Source organism: Haliaeetus leucocephalus, unplaced genomic scaffold, assembly GCF_000737465.1.
Source record: "Haliaeetus leucocephalus isolate CR32 unplaced genomic scaffold, Haliaeetus_leucocephalus-4.0 Scaffold751, whole genome shotgun sequence".
NCBI classification, from domain to species: domain Eukaryota; kingdom Metazoa; phylum Chordata; class Aves; order Accipitriformes; family Accipitridae; genus Haliaeetus; species Haliaeetus leucocephalus.
Genome location: NW_010973187.1, coordinates 18038558 through 18058916, shown reverse-complemented (window position 1 = coordinate 18058916; position 20359 = coordinate 18038558). Strand labels below are relative to the sequence as shown.

Genomic DNA, 20359 nt, shown 5'->3' with positions numbered 1-20359 from the left:
TGGGCGCTGGGCAGCTCTGCCGCTGGTGCTGGGGACCGGGGAGAAGGGAGCGGGTGATGGGGAGACGCGGGATGAAGATACCCCTGGGGGAACCCAAGAGTGAGGAGGAAGCAACCCCACCATGAACATCATAACCTTCCTGCTGAAGACCTCAGGGTGGTAATGACTAGTGGCAACCCCTATGTTTCTCCTGGAGGACACCGGTGCTTTCAACTGTAGAGCCTGGAGGGATGCCAGTAGGGTGAATATCACACCTGGGAAAAGTAAGATATTAGAGATACTAGGGAAGTTCTTTTCCATTTTCTTTTTTTTTTTTTCTTTTTCTTTTTTCTTTCCTGTATAGCATTTTTAACTATTAATGAGGATTTTCTGTACTAATTTGGACCATGGCTGTATGTAACTGTAACTGGACTAATAATTTGGACTATTATTAGATTGTTAAAACATTAATTAGGCAAGCTATTTTTGCTCGTAACAAGATTTGAAAGGAAATGGAAGGAACAACTTGGTGCACTCAGAATGGCAGTGAAGAGCTTAGAGGTTGAATATGGTCAAGGACAATGGATAGATGCAGCAAAGAGGACCAGGGACCTTCAGGGCCAAGGAGAACTTCTCCCAGGAGCTTACCATAAAGTAGTAGAGCTGTGAAGACCTCGCCATGAACTCTGGTTTGCACTCAGCCACGCAGATTTCCACGAATCCGGCATGCTGGCTGGGCTTGGCCTCCCCCATCTCACATACTATCCTGTGGAGAAAATACGAACCAAAAGCAAGGTTTGAGGGATGGTTTGGTGGTCTCGGTAAGACGGAATTGGTGTAAGCAGCCCACATTGCTGGCGAATGGACTGTAGACTTAACCTGTCCTCTTCTTTCCAATCCAGGGTCCAAACTGTGGACTAAGTTATTCTTTAAAGAGTGGTGGCTTTTGGCTGTTGGCACTTGCCGCGGCAAATGCTTAGCTGGTGTAAATCAACACAGCTTCACTTAAATAAATATACAGACAAATGCTGGGCTGAGGTCTGACCCCAGCGGGTCCCTCTGTCCTCCAGCCTTGCATGGTGGACAGCTCTGCAGCCTTGAGGCTTAATGATCACTCCTGCATGTAGTCAGCTGCTTTTTGGGACTGCTGCCCCCCAAACTGGAATTGAACACCCTTGTGCTGGCTGTTATGTGAAAAAAAGAGGATAACTTCAGGGCTTATGCCGTGAGGATTATCTAAATATGCAATCCAAATACAGTAATAAACGGATTATTTGCTCCTGAGCTGTAAGTGAGGAATGGCATGTTCCATTCCTCACTTCCAAGGTTGGGTGGAATGGACTCCTTAGAAGACCCTACAGGTAGCAATGACTGTTATTAGGTGTGCTGTGGCCCACTGTCTGCCACACACCCAACTTACTGCTCTGCTGGGATGTACCCTTCCACCAGCGGTTTGCACTCCACTCCAGCCACTTTGACGTGAGACGCAATATCTCTGAATTCCAGCCCCAGATTCTCCCCACGGATGGTCACTTTGGTCCCTCCTTCGCGAGGACCCGTCACTGGATTGATCTGGAGAAACAAGTCAAGACAAAGGAGAATAATCAAACCACCTATGTAAAGACATCAGCATCCTCTCAGGTGAAAGAAGAGGCAATATCAGGTCTCTGTGACCACTAGAGAGACTCATAATTATGAATGCTGAACAACTGAGAGAATAAGCCTACTCCACATACATCACTCAGTCCAGATCCCCTGCAAATATATATCACGCATGCCCCAACCTCAAAGTATACAAAAATCTCCCCAGATCTGCCTCAGATCTCATTTACTCTCTTTTAAGTACTTGAAAAACATCCAGAGATGAGTAGGAGATGTTTTCTAGGTAGGAGCAGGGGTTTCTGGTTGTGCAGCTGAGCTCTGCACTTTATAGACATGAACCATGGAAAGGCAGGAGAGAGGCACGGTGGAAAGAAATGGGAGAAAGAACACAAAAAGGACACAGATGGCTTCAGCCAGTCACTTTAAATCCTAAATTCCCAGCCCAAAGCACATGGAGTTTTTGATCTGTTCTGCAGGTAGGTGTTGGTCATGCACCACAAACTCAGCTGAAAATGTCCACCTGAAAAAACAGCTGAGACACAAGAGAAACAGCATGTCAGATTAGGTACGGAGTAGGTGGACGGTGATCAAGACGGCAGCAGCAGTTGCTGTGTGCCAACACGTATTTCTGAAAGAGCTCCAGCTACTCTCATGGGAGAGCCAGGGCCAGGGGAAGGGCCAGCATGGGAGCATGGACAACTAATTCGTGGGGTGGGAGGACAACAAATTTGTGGGGTGGGAGGCCCCTGAGCCCCAGCATGAGATGAGCGGCTATCCCAACCAATCTGGTGGCTGGCGACATCAAGTTTGCATCCCAGTCTGGACCTTCACCAGACCCTAGCAGGGGTAGGATCGCTGTGTCTTGCTCAGCAGTGGCTGTGTTGGGCAGCAGAGCCCAAGCACCACCCAAACTCCAAAGCTCACCTCTCCCTCCCATTGCAGAGCCTCACCCTACACCCAGAGCTTTCTATCTCTGTGCAATATTTCTGGCCCATGCAAAGGGGTTGCGTACATGGGAAAGCATTCCGCATCACATCCATCACCTTTCTTCAGAGCCAGGTGGAAATTAGCATTGGAGTTGTCTCCTCAACATTGAAACAACACAGAAATCATGGGGCTGGCCCTTAATTATCTCAGTTCTGCCCTTCCAATCATTCACCGTGCCCAAATGTTTTGCCATACAACCGGCTAGTTGAAATGGGCTTCAAACGTTGCTTTCAAAGGGTATTCCCGGCTGCCCGTTCAGGATGCCATGGCTGCCATCTGCCAGCGTTGGCAAGGCTCTCTCTGCAGTGAGAAAGGGGGAATTCCCTGTCCGAGGTCTGTACCCGCCGGCCGATGGCTCTGCCAACTGGGAATCTAGGGCTGGCAGATAGACCCTCGCGTAGCAGTCAGACTGGCAGGGAAAGTCGAGGCACTGGCACGAGCAGGGCTGCTCTTGACTGCTTCCCAGCGCTGAGCCTGGCACCAGGGCTAGCCTAATTTCCACCCAGAGGCCAGTTTTTAGAAGGTCCATCTTTAATAAAAGGCGAGAGAGCCTGGCACTTTTAGGGGGTATTTTATTTTAGGATATTTAATTTTAGGTGCTGTGAACCACCTCCTGAATGAGTGTGTCTTTGCTCTCACTATACAGGGAACCAACAGTGGTTAATAAATTAATAGCGCAGATGATCACAGACAACTGCTTGGACCTGTAGGGTCATATAACATAGACACAATCTCTGCAGCACAAGATCCCTGCAGTGGCCCGGTCTCAGTTCCCAAAAACCAACAAATACCACTTGAGCCAACAAAATCAGAACCATGGCACGCTTATTACTGCTCCAAAAGTCAACAAGATACCTAAGTCCTAAAAAGAAAATAGCACAACATTCATAAATCTGACAGGTGAAATGGTTATTTGGGTTGGCTGGAGATTTGACCTTTGGATTGTCTGTGGTGATGAGATTGATAGACAAGTAGAAAATGGATAAAAAGAGAAAGAAGGAGACAGGCATTTGTGGTTATTTTCCAGGATATGAGGAAAGTATCTTAAAAAATGAGAACAAAAATGAAATTTTGATTCCAGGAGAAAACAATACCGATTGTCTCAGTTGGGGACTCAACATTGAAAACTTGAATTATTTTCTAAAAATGGCAATTCCAAAACATTTTTATTCTGAATCATTAATAAATATCTATTCAAGCAAAGTCTGCTGTTTGAAATACTTATTTTGCTGAGGTCAGTTAATCCTCTCCTGATAAAACACTATATGAATGATGCTGGAAGGCTAGAATATATCACTATACCAAATGCAATCTAACACATACTCAAAATGAAAAAAGAAAGATAAACTAAAATTCCTGTATTTTATTTTATTTCCTTATGTATTAGACACATTTTTTAAGAGAACTGAGTTCTGTTTTGTGGTATTAAACTTGCCGTCAAATGGTTTTTACTTGTACAAGTTGGGTGTCTAGCAAGATAGGTCTGTGGTCAATTAGGGCTCACCTATGCTTGAAAGAGCTTGCTGGCATGGGCAGTACATCTCATAGCAGGTCAAAAGAGGACTTTTTTCCTCATATGACTAATGCCATTACCCTGAATAAATGAAGGCGCAGTGGTGAAAAGAAACATCTTGCTAGAAAATTCCTTTTCTTTAGAACTAGGGGTGAGTTTGAGACAAAAGTTTCACTGCAGAAGTCACAAAAAACTCTGTGGAAACATTATCAACTTCCTCCATCTAAAGCATAAGATTTTTTAAATTTCTTGCTCTGGCTCAAAAAGTGTCAACAGGAGACTTCCCGGTGTGAAGCCAGCACAGCACCTCCAAACCCCTCCCTGTGCAATTTTTAATTTGTAAAGGCCGGCTTCAAAACCCACTTATTTCCTTAAAATGGGAGGACCTGGGATTCTCCCAGGAGCATGTGGGAGATTTTTTAACCCCAACTCATCACACTCCCACAGCTACGTACAAGAAAAAGGTGTTACCACGCTGGTTTCACAGTGAGAGAGAAGGACCCTGTTTCTATCACAGGTGCAAAAATGTGGAACGAGACCTGTCAGTCTGGGAGAGGAAAATACAGGCAGGGAAACAAAAGCTGCCAGGAAGCCTCAGCTTTCTCTCGGAGACCCAGAGCTGCGACACCGCATCGCAATTTACGCCCTCCGCTAGTATCAGCCTAATGCTGCAGCTTGTCACTCTTAAAGGAGGTTTTGTGGCTCAGCGAGTCTGTAAATCCTTGAATTTCACTGAGTGGCAATATAAATGCAAGAGCTAATAAATAAGCACAGGTTATGGGAAGCTCTGTGCTGGGTGCGTGTGGGTGCCTGTGCAAGGGTGAGTACACGTGTTGTTTCTCCTCCTTTGCCTGCACAGATACTGCCCTGGCTCCTCGCCCGAATGTGCGTGCTCTTACCAACCGCTCCAGCCCTACCCTTAGCTGCAATATATATCCAGCCACTTGAGATTACTTCCATGCTAGTGGCTTAGAAAAAGACTTTCCAAGAGCTGCTTATGATTGCACCGGGTAGTTGGAATATTTCATGAATGAATATTGCAATGATCTGTTCGAGCTTTGGGAGCTGTTGGTGGAAATGCCAGCAGAATTAGCAGTACATCCCTTCTGGAGCTGTAGGGTGGAGAGTGAGTGCTTTGCACTTCATAAAGAGACTGTAGGTGCAGGGCTGGGGTCAAAGAATGGCAGAGAAATGCAGATGGACCTTCAGAACATCATACTACCACATGGTCAGGTCCCTGTGGTTTGGACGTGTGCTTTAGTTGGTCATCCATCACTCTCCCAATACCAAATTCTATGAATCTGTGCAAAATTTCTGAATCTTTCCCAAGGTTTGAGAATCTGAAAAGATTAAAAAAAGGTTTCATCCAGTCCTCTATAAACTTCAAGGCCTCAAAGCTGGACTTTCAGAAGTAGCTGCTCATTCTAGTTGTCTCTGGGTTTGGTTTCACAGCTGCAGGTGGTTCAGGTGGACTCAAAATTACCAGCCCCAGATAAATCCACGTGTGGTGGAGGCCCCCACCTTGGAAACATCAGGATGGGTCTGGCACTCCAGCAGTCCAACTGAGTCAGTACTTCAGGGACTGAAGGATGGCAGGAAGATGGATTGAAACACAGTAAGAAGGGCTCCTTTCAATGGCACCTGGGAAAACCAGATTCTATCCAGCCTTTGCTTTCACAAAACTTTCACAAATGGACATTGGTTTAGGGCTCATCCATAGCAGCCACATTTTTTGATTCTTAACTGAATACAATTGAAAAAGCCTTTCTTGCTTTCTAGGAAAATAATCGACCCGATGTTTCATATTAAACCGCAACTGTGGAAGCTGGATTTTCCTCCTTTGCATTTCCCTTTCTCTTCCCTGTCTCACTTTCCTCCATACTTTTCTCATTTGCAGAATAAGGCCCTAGCCACCCTGTAAGGGAACTCATGTTAACAAAGGCATGGTGACTGAGAAACGCTGAAGGCAGGAGGCAGTTGGTAAGGATGTAGCCCTGATCATCAAGGCTCAGATTTGTCCTGCTGCCTGCCCTGTGATCCTGAATATGGTGCCCATCATTATGGCAAATGTGTCCTAAGGCAGCAGACAAAAATCACTTTAGACTGGAGGCCTGATTTCCCTCCCTTGCCTTCTTTCCCTTTCTCTGCTGCCTCTCTCTGTGGTTTTCCTATTTTCTTCTCTCCCCTTTGTACCTTTGCCCCAGCTCTTCCTTTGGCCCAGTCAACACATTCCACAGGAAACCTTCTAAAGAACACCGTTATGATGCAGACCCTTCCCCCAGCCTTGCCCTCATTCTCTCTTTATCACTTAATAGGGCAGTTCCAAGCTTCATTTAGTCCAGGCTTGATCCTGCCTCCTCCTTGAGCCTTCAAAGAGGGAAAGCTGACACCTGTACAGGGCTTTGTTTGCTCTACGGGGACTTTTTTCACCATGCAAAGTCAGCCCGGCAAACAGAAGGGAGTTACTCTGCTGGAGTCAGTGGAGTCTTGTTTTTTTCTGGACATTGACTTTGTCCACGTCATGCTGCCGGGAAGCATGAAGTACAACCTGGCCTCTTCCTTGACCTTCTGTCAGAAAAGCTCAAAACACTCTGGGATCACTCAACATCTCCTTCTCAGCCAGGCTGGCCAGAAAGGCTGTTTCAAGAGACAGTTGGGCTCATTTGATTACCTTCACACCATCCATTTGAGAAGCCCCAGAGCATCTTGTCTCACCTTCAGCTGCTCCTAAAGGCTTCACATCACACCTGACAGCTCTGCGCGGGCAGGTCAGATGCTCCGCTGTTCCTCGGATTGCACTAGCAGACTGTGTTCGTGTAATGGATTCACATCCACACTGACCGTGGTGGGAACTCTGACACCCTGCTCACCCCTGTGTTGTAGACACGTGAAGCTGTGTGCCTACCTTTGAAGGCCACCATGGCCTCTCCTCCCCAAGGTTGCCTGGGGCTTTGCCTGACCCAGCAGAACTCAGTCCTGACCTTCCCCTCACCAACCCAAAGACAAATCAGGAAAATAAACCAAGGAAAGGGTACGAGAGGGAATACCCCAGCTTCTTGCAGATCCATGACTTACATCCGTGATCTTGGGGTTTGTACATTTGCCCTTGGTGCTGGACAACTCCAGCCACTGGCTGTCCTGGGCTGGGCAGTGCTGCTTCAGCGTGCACTGGTTCTGCCCCTCGCACCAGCCACATTCGAAGTCCGGGTCGGCTTTCAGGCAGAGTCCGCAGCTGTCCCGCATGGCCCCGCATTTGTACAGGTGAACTGCAGGGACAGGAAAAAAAGAGAGGAGCTGAGAGATGCAGACAGCACGGGAGAGCGGTGGGATATCAGAGGGCGAGAGACGGGAAGGTGTTCTGGGCTACTCGTCCCAGAGGCAGGATGGGACTTCTCCAGGGGGGGAAAATAATGGGGGGAAAAAATGTTTACATCCTTCTTGACATAGACTGCACTTGTCAGAGTTCATCCCCCATGAAAGATATTTTTGGAAGCTGAGAGCAGAACGAAGGATGCTGCCCTCAGTAGGGTGAGGGGCTACAAGCAGCAGGTTGGGGGGAAAGGTGCTCAGGCAGTGACTTGGCCTCGGTCCCTACCTTTTCCAGAGACTGAACGTCATACAGTGCCACCTATAACCAGTCTCAGCCTCAGCGTTTCATCCTAAAACAATTTCCTAGAGCTGGTCCACCCACAGTTTAAACTTGGGGATTTGTCTGGTGTGAAACTACCCAGAACTGTGTGCTAAGGTGATGCCACTCAGGTTTCCCCCTTAACAGAAATCCTAATAGTAAATCCACAATGGTTCACTATAAGGCTAAATTTAGGGATTCACAACCAGCCTTTCCCCCTTCTTCTGCTCCAGAAATTCAGTCTGCTTTACACTTCGAAGTACTAAACTGATCCTCCTCCAATACAGTCAGCAATGATTAATGCTTAGCTCCATCTTGGGCTGCTAAGTGATTAGCAGCAGTCAAAGCTTTTTTCCAGATAAAGCTTAAAACCATTGCAGTCCCCCTACAAAATAAGATCATGTTATTTATCCTTGTTTTACAGATGTGTAAACTGAGGCCTGGGTTGCACAGGGAGCTGATAGCAAAAGTCTCCTCCCTGAAGACAAAGACTTGCTTTTTTTCTGTATTTGTGGGTGTGTGGGTGGTTTTCTTTATAAGATGGGGGATTTTCCCTTTGTGCTTCTGTTTTGCTGTGTCAGTAGGTGACTAAAGTCTTGTCCGTGGTTATTACTATACACAATCCCAAAGGTCAAAGGCTTTGGATATTTGTGCTGAAAAGCTCTGGCTGTCTCTTCATATCTGCACCCCAGAAGTCAGCAAGTATTGCCCAATGCAAGTAAATGTTCAGAAACTTTTTATTTCTCCAGGTAGGGTGCAAGAGAAGTTTGCAAATCAGCTGTCTATCACAGTGTGCTACGGGCCTCCTGGGATACAGCCCTTTCCTTAATTTTCTGTTAGACGTCCTCAAATTCGCTGAGTTGCTCTGCTTGCAATGCTATCAGTGAGTATCTCTGTAGGTACTTCAGTAGGTTTGGTTCAGTTTAGCCTTTCAGCCTACCAGCCCAGCCCATGTGATGCTGGCTATGAAAGTAGTGGCATCTCAGTTGCTTGAAGGCAGCGTACCCCAGTGCAACTGCACTTAGAAAGGCACTGGGTTTAATCCTGCCTCTGTCTCTCCCTCTCAGTTTTCCAGAGAAGAAGGTCTGCTTGTTTGCAGCACTGTCCAAAGCCCTGCCAGGCTTTTGTGTTTGCTTGTAGCCACTACATTTACGCCACTAAATAAAACTCTCTGTGTCCTCGAGAGCATGTGGTACAGCTCCATATGGTATATCCATGTGCACATGCCTAAGCTCTCCTCCTGACCCCAGACATGATGGTATCATCCAAACTACTCATTTGGGATAGCTACCAGCCAGTGCCACTTCCCAAATTTTTCCTAGTCATTACTGATAACTTTTTGGGTTTGAATAACCCAAAAACTTGTAAGGGACTGCACTAAACACTAAGCACCAGAGATGTTTCTTGAGTTCATCCCTGGTCTGGTTTACATTACCAGCACAGGCATGCCTAAAGACATCACAATTATGAGACTGATTTTACTCCTACATCACCTAGAACAGCTCAGTACTGCCCAAAAAAGGGTTCACTCTCTTGGTGTGGACCATGTTGCATCAGGAACGCTCAGGGCTATAATGGTAGCAGAAAACTAAGTGGGACTGGGACAAAACCAGCCAGCTCAAACCCTGATCTTCAACCCACACTGTTAAAGGCTAGCACAGACCACGGCACGGTTTGGGCCCAAGGAAATTAGCACTGTCCTGGCAATGCCTTGGCACAGTTTGGAAAGAAGGAGAGAGGGCAGACAGCTTCAGCATGGAGAGAAGTTGGCAGTGTGAAGGTGGGCTGTGCCACGATGCTGGACACCAGGGCTAGACAAGGGTTTCCAGCCTATTGTGTTTACTGAGTGGATTTAACCTTGAAGAGCCAGTTTTGGGGACGACAGTGCAGGACCTTTTGCATTCAGACCGGCTATTTGAACCCACGGACTATTCGAGCCGGCAGAGAAAGACATCACAGAGGTGGGTGCAGGGGGAGAAGGACAGGAAGGGGTCAAGGGAGAAGAGCTGCCTTCTGTATTGCTCTCCAGCTTCAATGTGGTGTTGGTGGAAACCTCACTCACCACCCCTCAGCATCAGGGTGATGGTGAGAGGAGCATGGTAGTACCTGATGGGAAGAGATGGAGTGGGAGAACATGTGGAAGGTGTCCAAGAAAAGAGACAGTAAAGCGAGGGAGGGAGAAACTTCTGAGAGGTGATGTGAGAAGGAGAGAGTCTGCAGGTCTGAGCTGTAAATGCACAGCAGGCGAGAGGAGAGGCTGCCGGAGGGAAAGGCCTCAGGGTGGCTGAGGGTAATCAACAAAAAGGAAGAAAATGTGAATGGACCGTCCATCTCCAGCAAAAATGCCTGCCTCAGGGTTGTGGCTGGATGTGCAATATCCCTCTGTGAGGGGCACATCAATCCTGGGCCATCGGTGGTAGTTAAACAGAGCCAGGCTCTGGGCAGGAGGTGGTTTTCTGTCCTTTGCCATTATCATTTTATTTTGTTCAGACTTTTCCCACGGTGAGCTGCAGCCTTTCTCCTCCCCCTCTCCCTTCCCCTGTTCATTACTACATTGCCTCTGAGCAGAGAGCACAAAATCTCCTGGCATGTTAACTTGAAGAGCATCACTGCAGGAGAAATAAAGAGGGGGAGAAAGCTGGAGAAGGAGGGGCATAAAAACAAGACACAAAAATGTGGGGAGAAGCAGGAGGCAAAGATGATGAAGGAAGAGGGAAAGCAACACAAGTGGGAGGGAGAGTCGTATTTCGCAGGTGCAAAGAGAGAAGTGGCGGGGGGGGACACAAAGCACACACACAAAAAATTGGTAATTTGCAGAGTGCAGAGAACAAGTACGCACCAGACAGCACGGGGAGATGGTGGCGGCTTTGTTAAGTGTAGGGAGCAATGCGGCCCGTTGCTAAGGTTACCGCTTCCAAGGACAAGTTGAAATAACTCTTTACCTTTGTTCTGTGCTGGGTTGTCAATGTTGAAATTCCCGTTCCACACGACCGTCAGCTCCACCGGCAGGCTGTTAATCTCCATCCCTTCGTACGAATACTAGAAGTGGGAGAGGAAAAACAAAAAAAACCCTCAAACCCGGACTTACATGGTGCCCAGAGGTGGTGAGGGGATGGGATGAAGCAAGAGGTGGTGCTGCAAATTATCAACAAGAGAAATGGAGCTGTCAGCTACCTCCTTAATCACCAGTACCTGCCAAAAAGCCACGGGATCCTCTCAAAGTTGTTATTCTCGACAGAACAAGCCATGCCCCTCTCGATAGCCTCCTTAGCCCTTAGGTGACTATTCTGTGATTTAAGTGATGGGGCTTATCTTGGAAATCTACCTTCTAGGTGTTGAGCATAACTCTGAAGAATATTTTGCCAACTCTTGGGTGCACCTCTAAGGTGTCCGTTATGCATTGTGGATCTACCATCCGAATATACCTCTGCTATGTATTCCGTAGATTCTGACTGTGTATGTAAGGTTATCTTCACTAGTGATATTTTGAAGAACTCTTGGAAGTTGAGTGAGGTCTCAGAAAGCAGGGAACAGGCATATCATGGAAATACTTTTAAAAGGGGGAAAATGGAGGTTCTGTGTAATTATAGACCTGTCAGCTTAACTTGGCTTCCCAGAAAGAAAGTACATCAAATTATTAAACAATCAATTTATAAGCACCTGCAAGATGATAAGGTGATAAAAATCAGCCAGCATAGATTTGTCAAGAACAAATTGTGTCAACCCAATCTAATTTCCTTTTTTGACAGGTTTAATGTCTTTGTGGTTAAAGGGGAGGCAGCAGATGTGATTTATCTTGATTTCAGTAGAGTATTTGCTACTGTCCTACAGGAGATTCCCATAAACAAACTAGGGAAATATGATCTAAAAGAAGCCGCCATAAGGTATATGCAAAAGCTGCCAAAAAAAAAAAAAAAAAAGTCAAATAATTCAATGTCAGGCTGGGAGGATGTTTCAAATGGAGTATTGTCCTGGGTCTGGTGTTGTTCAGTATTTTCACTGCTGACTTGGATGACAGACTACAAATTTCATGAATGACACTGTTCTGGGAGAGAGTGCAAGAACATCCAAAAGCAGGGTCAAGAATTCAAAACAAACTTGACAAATTGTAGAACTGGGCCAAAATCAACAAAGTGAAATTCAATACAGGCAAGTACCGACTATTCTTCAATAGGAGAAATCAATGCAAACAAATGTGAAATTGGAATGACTGGCCAGCGCTGCAGGAAAGGGTCTGGGGACTACTGAAGATCACAAACAGATTGCGAATCAACAATGCCATACTGCTGCCAAAAACCCAAGCAAATCTCATTTGGGGATGTACTAGATAGAGTTTGTTACATATGTAAGCCCCAGGAGGCAATTATTTTTCCCTACTCAGAACCAGAAAGGCTTCAGCTGGAGTAGGGAGTATCCAGTTTCCAGCAAATATGTATTAAGAAAGCTATAGAAATCTTCTGAGAGAGTTGGACAGACTTAAACAAACACTTGTCAGGCACAGTCAAGGTACACAGATCTGGCCTTAATGAAGGAAATGGAAGCTGATCTCTGGAGGCCCTCTCCACTGGGAAAGCTCTCTGACACATGGTGCTTAGTGTATTTTTTCAGCTAGATTTTGGTTTATCATAAGCCAGTTCACACAGGGTTCACCCAGTTGCCCGTCAGATCCCACTGCCCACCTCCATCAACAGCTTCCATCCAACACTTCACCAAAAGGCAAAAAGCTTCATAATGGGAGAGGAGGTGGTTGCTTAAAGGACAGAATGAGAACAAGGCAAGAAGGGCAGAGACATTTCATAAGGATTTACCCTCCTGAGATCAGGAATCTGCCACTGCACTGGGATATATAGCGGGAGAAACTCCCACTTCTAAAGAAAAACACGTTTTCCCCACTACGAGGTTAAATATAATTCAGTAAGCTGTCTGGTTTGGCTGGGTATGTCTTAGAGACCACTAAAGGGTTCCCCATCACTTAAAGTCGCAGTGTGGTTTTCCACAGAGATACCAAAGCTCTGAGCCTTTAGAGGTAGGTTTTTCTGTATCTGTTAATTGCCATATAATTGTGGAGGAAATCATGTATGGTGATTTCTCTCCATTACGGCAGAGTGAGTGCTAGCTGCATGGCAATTTCTCTTTGGACAAACTAAACACAATTAGCCACTAATCTGCAAGACCCTGTGATTATGATCTAGTTGTAGGGTATTTATGGGCATAAGCTTTGTGGTTACCATGGAAGTAAACAGCAGCCAGGTTAGCAGAGTCCTCTGCAATAGGACTGTACCAGCCAGTCTCATTCAGTATTAGCATTTTTATGACACTTCTCCGTGTCACTGCCAGCAAGATGCAAGATGATGCAGAGCCGCTTGGACTCACAACACTGGCTTTTCACAGCTTTTTGGAGCTAGGAGCAAGGATGGGGAGACAGGAGTGGGAAGGAGAGCTCCTGCAAAGTAGAGAATAATTAATCTTCTGCCACTCAGGAGCTTTGCAAACGCCTGCTTTGCACAGCACTTTGCAAATGCTGATTGGGAATGGGAAAAAGCATTTATACAGAACCACTGGTCACCCTTAAGTCAGATAGTTGAGTCTGTAGGTGCCTAAGAAAAGCGCTACTTTCTGCCTCAGCAGAGCCCTGTGTGTGCGTTGGGATTTAGCTGTTAGCGGAGCCAAGGGACAGGCAGCTGGAGTCCCCCAGAGCCTTTCATCCCGCTGAGGCTCCCAGCGCCAGCAGCAGGAGCCCAGCTGGGATTTTAGATCTTATCTGTCTGTGGCACCAGGGGCAAACACATATTAAACTTGTTAACTCAGCAGACTTGATCCAGAACTGGAAACGGATGCGAGGGGATAAACAATGGGATCCCCATGGAAGAGCTCCAAGGATGAAGGCAGCTGGGGGCTGGAACGAGGATGCTCCCGCTGCCGTGCCCGGCCTGCTCAGACAGCTCGGGGGCTGCACGGCAGCAAAACAGAGCGTTTTGCAAAGTAGCAGCAAGCAAATGCTCCGTCCTCTTCAGACCACAGGAGCTGCTAACTCATTGTGACCCCTGTTCAAAGCCCACTGAACTCAATAGGAGGCTTTGAAAAAGATTCGCTCAGCTGTAACAATAAGATGGAAATATGTTTCAGAGAAGAAAAAAGGGACGGTGTATCAATCTCCAGGACAGCAGAGCTTCCCGGATACTCCTGCTAAGAGCACTCATACCATTAGGGCTTGCATGTTTACATTGCCCTGCACTACTTTCTCCAGTACAGGCAAAAGCACTCAAAAGATGTAAATCTGACCCCTAAGTCTGCCAAACCTGGATTCCCACCATGCAAATCAAATCAAAGCAGAAAATTATGGGCAATTTAGAGACTCAAACTGAGAAAGAGAGGCTGCCCTTCCAGAAAAGCAGACTGGTTCTCATCAGGAAATGGCAAAAAGCTGCTAGAAGGAGCTGTTGTAATTCACAGGAACAGCACAGTGTGTTTTGAACTCCCAGGTACCAGCTCTTTGTCTCTTAAAATCTTTGCTAGTATCAGATACTCCTGCAACACGGGCTGAGCCCGTCACATCACTTGGCCATTTTGCCATGTCATTAGCGGTTTAACATATCGTACCCAAGCTACTGTAAACACATTGACTGTTTGTCTCATGGAAGTTGGACTAAGAGGATGGCTGCAAAATCACAGCTATCAGTTCTACAACAGCTATGCAAACATTAGCTGCCCTCATGGAAAGATACTTTGCATTTCAAAAGTCTGTGAATTCCTGGCTCTTTTGGGCATCCTGTTACTACAGGCACCCTGCATTAGAGGAACTTATCTTCACAGAACTCTCAGCCACACAGTTTGTGCAAATCCATAGCCACGCTTGACCTCTTGCTGTATCCTGCTGGGATGTTGTATCACCGGGTAAAGCCCTTTGGTAGTTTGGCTTGGGCACATTTAGGATGATAAACCAAGAGCGGTTACATTTCCTCTTTGTACCTCAAGCGTGTCCAATAGTGGGGAAACATCTACAGACAAACAGCATTTTAACAGTATTTTAGCGTTAGTCTCTTTTCCCTGACACCACTTTTGTGATTACAGCTCGGGCCTGAGGACTGATTCCTGTACCTGGCTCTGCTACCAACTCTTTGTGTAATCCTGTACAAGTCATTTAATCCCTCTTTGCATCAATTTTCCAGCCATAAACTGTAGGCAGAAAACTTCTTGCCCACAGTCATCCCATCTCTTTGGACTCTCTGCTTCCCAGAGCTGGGACTGAATTTTTATGTCTGGGTATCACCCACAACAACAGAGCCCACATCGTGTTTGGAGTTTCTCTGTGATATTTGAATGCAGATAAGTAATAATAATGCATCATAATAATTGAGAAGTGGATGTATAACTCACAGCCCCATGCTTCTCTTCCTTTGGCCACCCATAAGTGTGTTTTCCCACGATTTCTGTGAATAGCTCCTCATTTTTTCCCAGCTCTGTTTTTTGTTTGGGGTTTGGTTTTTTTTTGTCATCACTCCCTCCACTGTGTGAGCCACACCACAGAGTCAAACGCCGCTGAGCTCTTTTGCTCAAGTGCAATGATGTGACAAATATAACATATTTGCTTTTCCTATCCCTAAGTTACACAGCTCTTTTGGCTGTACAATCTCGGGTCTCACGCCACACAGACCTGTGAAGGACTTGAGGCAAATTATCAGCAGGGTTTTTACTGCTAGAAATCAGTGTGTGCTGCCTCTGTGTGCAAGGCCAGGCAATGGGCAGGCTCACACCATGCAAGAAGGTGGGCTTAGTCACTGAAGCAGGTAATGGCAATGATCATGGCACGGTCAGGTGGGTCATCTCTCACCCATCTCCCTGTTCCTCATGCCGAAGGCTGCTAATATCGGGCTGATTGCAAGTGCTGGGGCTCCCACTGTTTCCCACTGGGGAGATTGCTCTCTGCCCTAATAGATCTAGCAATTTCAGCCATTCCTGCTGATGTTTTTACTTACTTATTTATATGCCTCCTTAGCTCTCCTCCTTTTCATTTCCTCCCATCACTCTGTGTCCAGACTGTCGGCAGAGCTATCATAAGTGCAATAAGGAATGGCAGGCAGGGTCTCTCTGAGTGATAATTGCATGCCTTGGGTGGTGTGATAGAGGACAAAGCCCAGAGCTGAGAGTCTCAAACCACTTGACAAGAACAATAATTGTCCCAAAGCATGCTGCCTGCAGTGACTTATTGCTGTTATCAAATGAAATATCTCCAGGAAAGACAGGGGGAGAGACAGAGCTGGCTACTGACTGGACCAAGCACCGAGGCGGCCTCAGAGCTGGATGTGACATTACTGACACACCATCAGATAGGGTGGTCCCACCTGGGTCTCCTTATAGCATCCTTTAACCAAAGTTGGAACCATTTAGTAAAGCACTTGTTTAAGATGGTTCTGATCCCTGGTGTAAATCTTGAGGGACCAGGCACTGGAGAGCCAGAATTAAGGCTTTTTCCTGATCCTATCCCATATGAAAGCAGGAAAAATCCCGCATTTTGCTGAATTTATTCTGCAAGAGCTGAATTTGAGCTCATCGGTGCCTAGCGCACGATGGGAGGGGGTAGATCTTGAGGCTTATGAAGGAAAACAAGCCAAGAATGATTGCTTAGTCTAGCATGCATCACCAACAGAAAGATCTGCTGGCAGGATAGCATCCCTTCAGGGACACACCATCACAACACATCCTCCCACCCTCCTTTGGACCTTCTCCAAGCCTGCAATGCAGGTGCTACATTCAGTGTCTCATCCAGCGACTCTGCTGAGTAAAAAGCTCTGTCAAAGGGGGCTGATTCAATTTGCAAACAAGCTCATACGGCTGTTTCTAAAGCCAGGTGACCCTTGGAGCAGAGGCTCATTGTATCGCAGTGGCTCCAGACTGAATGCTAATTCTGGCAGGGAAGGAAATAATCATGATGGAGACATATCTACAGCACTCCTTCCCTATTGTCTGTGTCCTCTGCCACCTGCTCTAACAGAGCCGGGGCTTCTCTATTCCCTTTTTGTATCTGTGTGAATGTTTCTTTCTTTTGTCTGGCTCTCCCTTCCACATCTCTTTCTCTCAGTGTCTGGCAAATTCAGAGCAACAATGAAATAACATTTCTCAGGAAAAAAAAAGAACTCAAATCACAGCGTCAAAGTACCTTTGGAAGAAAAGGGAAGAAAAGAAAAGGAAAGAGAGGGAGAGGGAGAGGGAAGGGGAGAGAAAGAGGGAAAGGGAGAGAGGAGGCAGAAAACAGGATAGAAAAGAGTTGAGTTTATTCCAAAATAAGCCTCTCTCCCTGGAGAAGAGAGAGGTCCACCTGAGCCACCACGAAACATGGGATAGGCATCCTACAGACACCACACAGCAGCAAGGTCGCCAAGTGCCTTTGCATTAGCCTGAGAGTCAGCCCTGCCTCCCTGTGCGGCTCAGGAGTAGCCTTGAGTGTTCTGCCATGAAAACAATCAGTAAAATCAACATGGTGCTGCCGCAGCACTCGGGCATCCCTTGAGCAAATGCATCTCGGGATTCATCGAAGCCCGCTTGTCTGGTCCTAGGCACTAGCAACTTCTTGAAGCATGCAGGTAGTATGGGAATAGTAACCATTACCTCCCAAACCCAGGCTCACTTATTGGATACCACAAACTCAGATGCTGAGAGGGACCCTCCAGGACTACTGAGGCAGTCACTCCCCTGCTCAGCCCAATTATGCTTAAAATCATCCTGAGATAATCCATGCTGATGCCGATGGGGGCCAGAGAATTCATGACTCTAAAGGATGGCTGCTCTCTTCCCTGCTAAGACTCTTTGGACAGATATGTAGACTCTGCCCAGTCCATATAATACCCCTTTAGCCACAGGCTTTCACATTGTAAAACAAAATATTTTTTTTAAAAAGTGTAATGCCACCTTAATTTCTCAAGCCATCCATTTCTGTGAAACCTCAAACCTGGATGCTCACAGGCCACTAACCACTAATGAAAATCAGGGGGAGGGAGGGGGACAAACAAATAAACACAAGAGTGTCATTGGGAAGTTGCTTGTTTGCAACAGATCATAAAATGTGTGAACTGCCTATAATCTTCAGCACGCTACTTAATGCGGCAGGATACGTTGTGATGGATTTTAACAAGCGCTGCCCGGCATGGAGTGGCAGAGCTGCAGTGAAGTGGCTAAAGCCTGTAATTAGCTCTTTGACTAATAAATCATCTCGTAGTACCAGCAATGATAATGACTCAAATACACATCTTGGAGACGTGAATCTCATGGAGAAACCTCCAGAGAAGCAGAGACCACCGTTGCACATATGCACAGCTCCTGGCAGATGACAGCGTTTGCCCCCCAAACTGGCACTGCTGCGGTGACAGCACCGTTGTGACTCGCACAGGCTCCCTGGGAGGGGGGTTACTGGTCCTGCACTGCAGATGGGGAGGCGGAGGTGGGCAGAGGCGAAGAGACTCACCAAAGGTCAGGCAGTGAGTCAGTGGCTGGAGGAGGGTTTGACTCAAGCCTTCAGCACCTTACCCTTCTTTTGACCCATTACATGCTGGCGTTCGTCAGATTGTTTATACAGGGTTTCATATGTCCCGTCACCAAAACCCCACGTAATAACCTTAACTCTCAGGGTTGATATGAACACATGTCCCTTTGGAAACCCTTCTGAACGGACACAAGGATGTGACACTGCGAGGATATGGGCAGGTGAAGCTGATAATAATGCCTGTGGGTCATGGCTAAGGTGCCTCAGCACGGCCAAATGCCGCAATCCAAGGGCAGAAGCAACTACTGTGTGGTGACACCAGCTAGCCTAAAGAGCAAAAAGGGCAGTTTGCAAGCTACCATACCAGCCTTTCTTTGACTGTGGCTGGAATTGGACAGGCAATAAGGTAAAAAGGGCTGCCACACAACCCCACATCCCATTAGGACGGTGCTGTAGGCACTTCTGGTCCTCCCTGGCCCCTGCATCTCTCCCGAGTACGCAGGGCTTGCTCACCGAAGTGTTCTGGCACTGCACGCTGGAGCTGTTGAACCTCAGAGCGGGCACCCGCTGCTCATTGCCCTGGATGTTCAAGATGCATTCGTAGCCTCGCTGGCCCGACTGCGGCTGGGGCAGGTTCTTGGCCTTCAGCGTGATCGGCTTGATCACTTCCACAGGCACCAGGATCTTCTCTGCCTGTAGCAGCTGGGGACAGTCCTAGGGAGAGAGAAGACAAGGCGCCAAGTCAGCACACGGGTTTCCCAGCCCCAGCTGGAGTCCTCTGCTGCTTCCCAACCTTCCCACTTCACACTTCGCTTCAACCGATTACAAAGCCTTTGCATCTCCCTGGGCCTCAGCTTATTACAAGGGTATTCAAGGCGCATTGCCCGGAAGGCTCAGACAAACAGGTGAGGAAGGATTTCTCTTACAGACCATCCTTTCCTATCTCCCTTATTCACAGGACAGACTTTCAACCCTCAGGACCCTAGGAAGCTACCTCTGGTGCTTTTTAATACCTGCTCCATTAATCAGGTAGTGGGAATGCAATCGTATTCCCTCCGGGGACTTAGCCCAGTCACAGTGCCATGACATGAGAAGTGAATAAAGCAAAAACCTGAGCATAATTCCTTGCCTCCCCAACAGCCAGCGCACCTTTGTACAAAAGGCACAGCTCTAGCTAGCTCCAGCAAGACACGTTGTAAGCTACACAGTCTGGGCTGTTAAAAAGAGAGTTTGTTTTGGCTTAGAAGCGGACAGAATATTTATTACAGATGGATCCAGCTCCCAAGAAACAACTGTTACACAATGTGTGGAGGTCCCTTGGAAAGACTTGCCACCATTTCACAAAAGGAGCAGTGCTAAATGGATGCTGCTAATCCAGCACCTCTTGGTGAGTCCCTTGCACAGGTAGAGGTCTGGGCACCCAAAGCTGCCATGTAGAAGGCTGTACTCAAAGTCTCATTAAGTTGCACAGCTTTAGTTAGAGTAGCAATGAACTGCTTCTTCATAGTACAATCAGACAACTGCAAGCTGTCAAATTCATGTATTCTAGGAAGCTCTCAACTCTTTAGGAAATTACTGCAGCATTCGCCCGGCTAATCCAAGGCAGTTTGATATTAAATGGGATCCCTTAAAAAAATGCTACAACAGGCTACAAAACATAAGCATGCCATATGCACAGACTACGCTGTCTTGATCACTTGTGAGTGCCTGGCTGTCCCCTCTTTTAAGTCTTTTGAACTCCTACCTGCCAAGAGGAAGCCTGTCCCCTCTTTTTCTTCTCGGCACTGTTATTGGCACACCGCCTGCTCTCCCTAGAGCACCACGGGAGAGCAGCCACCCTGTCCAGTGCAGAGAGCAACACCATTTCAGCCTGTCTCGCCCAACGTTAAAGTCAGGTCCAGTTGGTGCAAGCAGAGACAAGGAACTTACATAAAGAGGTGCAAGCTTAATCTGTAGGTGTGGGCAAGGCATGGCAGGAGGCTGGACTGATCCAGGGCTGGAAAGTAGGGAAAGGGACTGAAGGGCTCAAAAGTGGAATTTACGGCTTACGAGAGTCTGGGAGCTTGTTAGAGCAGATGGTAGAAGCATCTTACTGAAGCAAATAGCTTAGGAAGATAAAGAAATGGATTAGACGTGTAACATCTGCAGTTACACCAACCAGAAATAGAATTAC

General features: G+C 47.0%; 1 protein-coding gene across 1 annotated transcript in view; it reads right to left on the bottom strand.

Moving 5' to 3' along the window:
* Positions 1-20359, bottom strand: part of PLXNA4 (plexin A4) — a 421093-nt gene that overhangs the window by 68220 nt on the left and 332514 nt on the right. Inside the window, exons 9-13 of the mRNA XM_010581025.1 lie at positions 18700-18900; positions 10652-10748; positions 7157-7347; positions 1400-1551; positions 628-745 (exon numbers count right to left, since the gene is read on the bottom strand). Of these exons, the coding sequence (XP_010579327.1) occupies positions 628-745; positions 1400-1551; positions 7157-7347; positions 10652-10748; positions 18700-18900 (759 nt within the window). The remainder of the gene's footprint in view (positions 1-627; positions 746-1399; positions 1552-7156; positions 7348-10651; positions 10749-18699; positions 18901-20359) is intronic.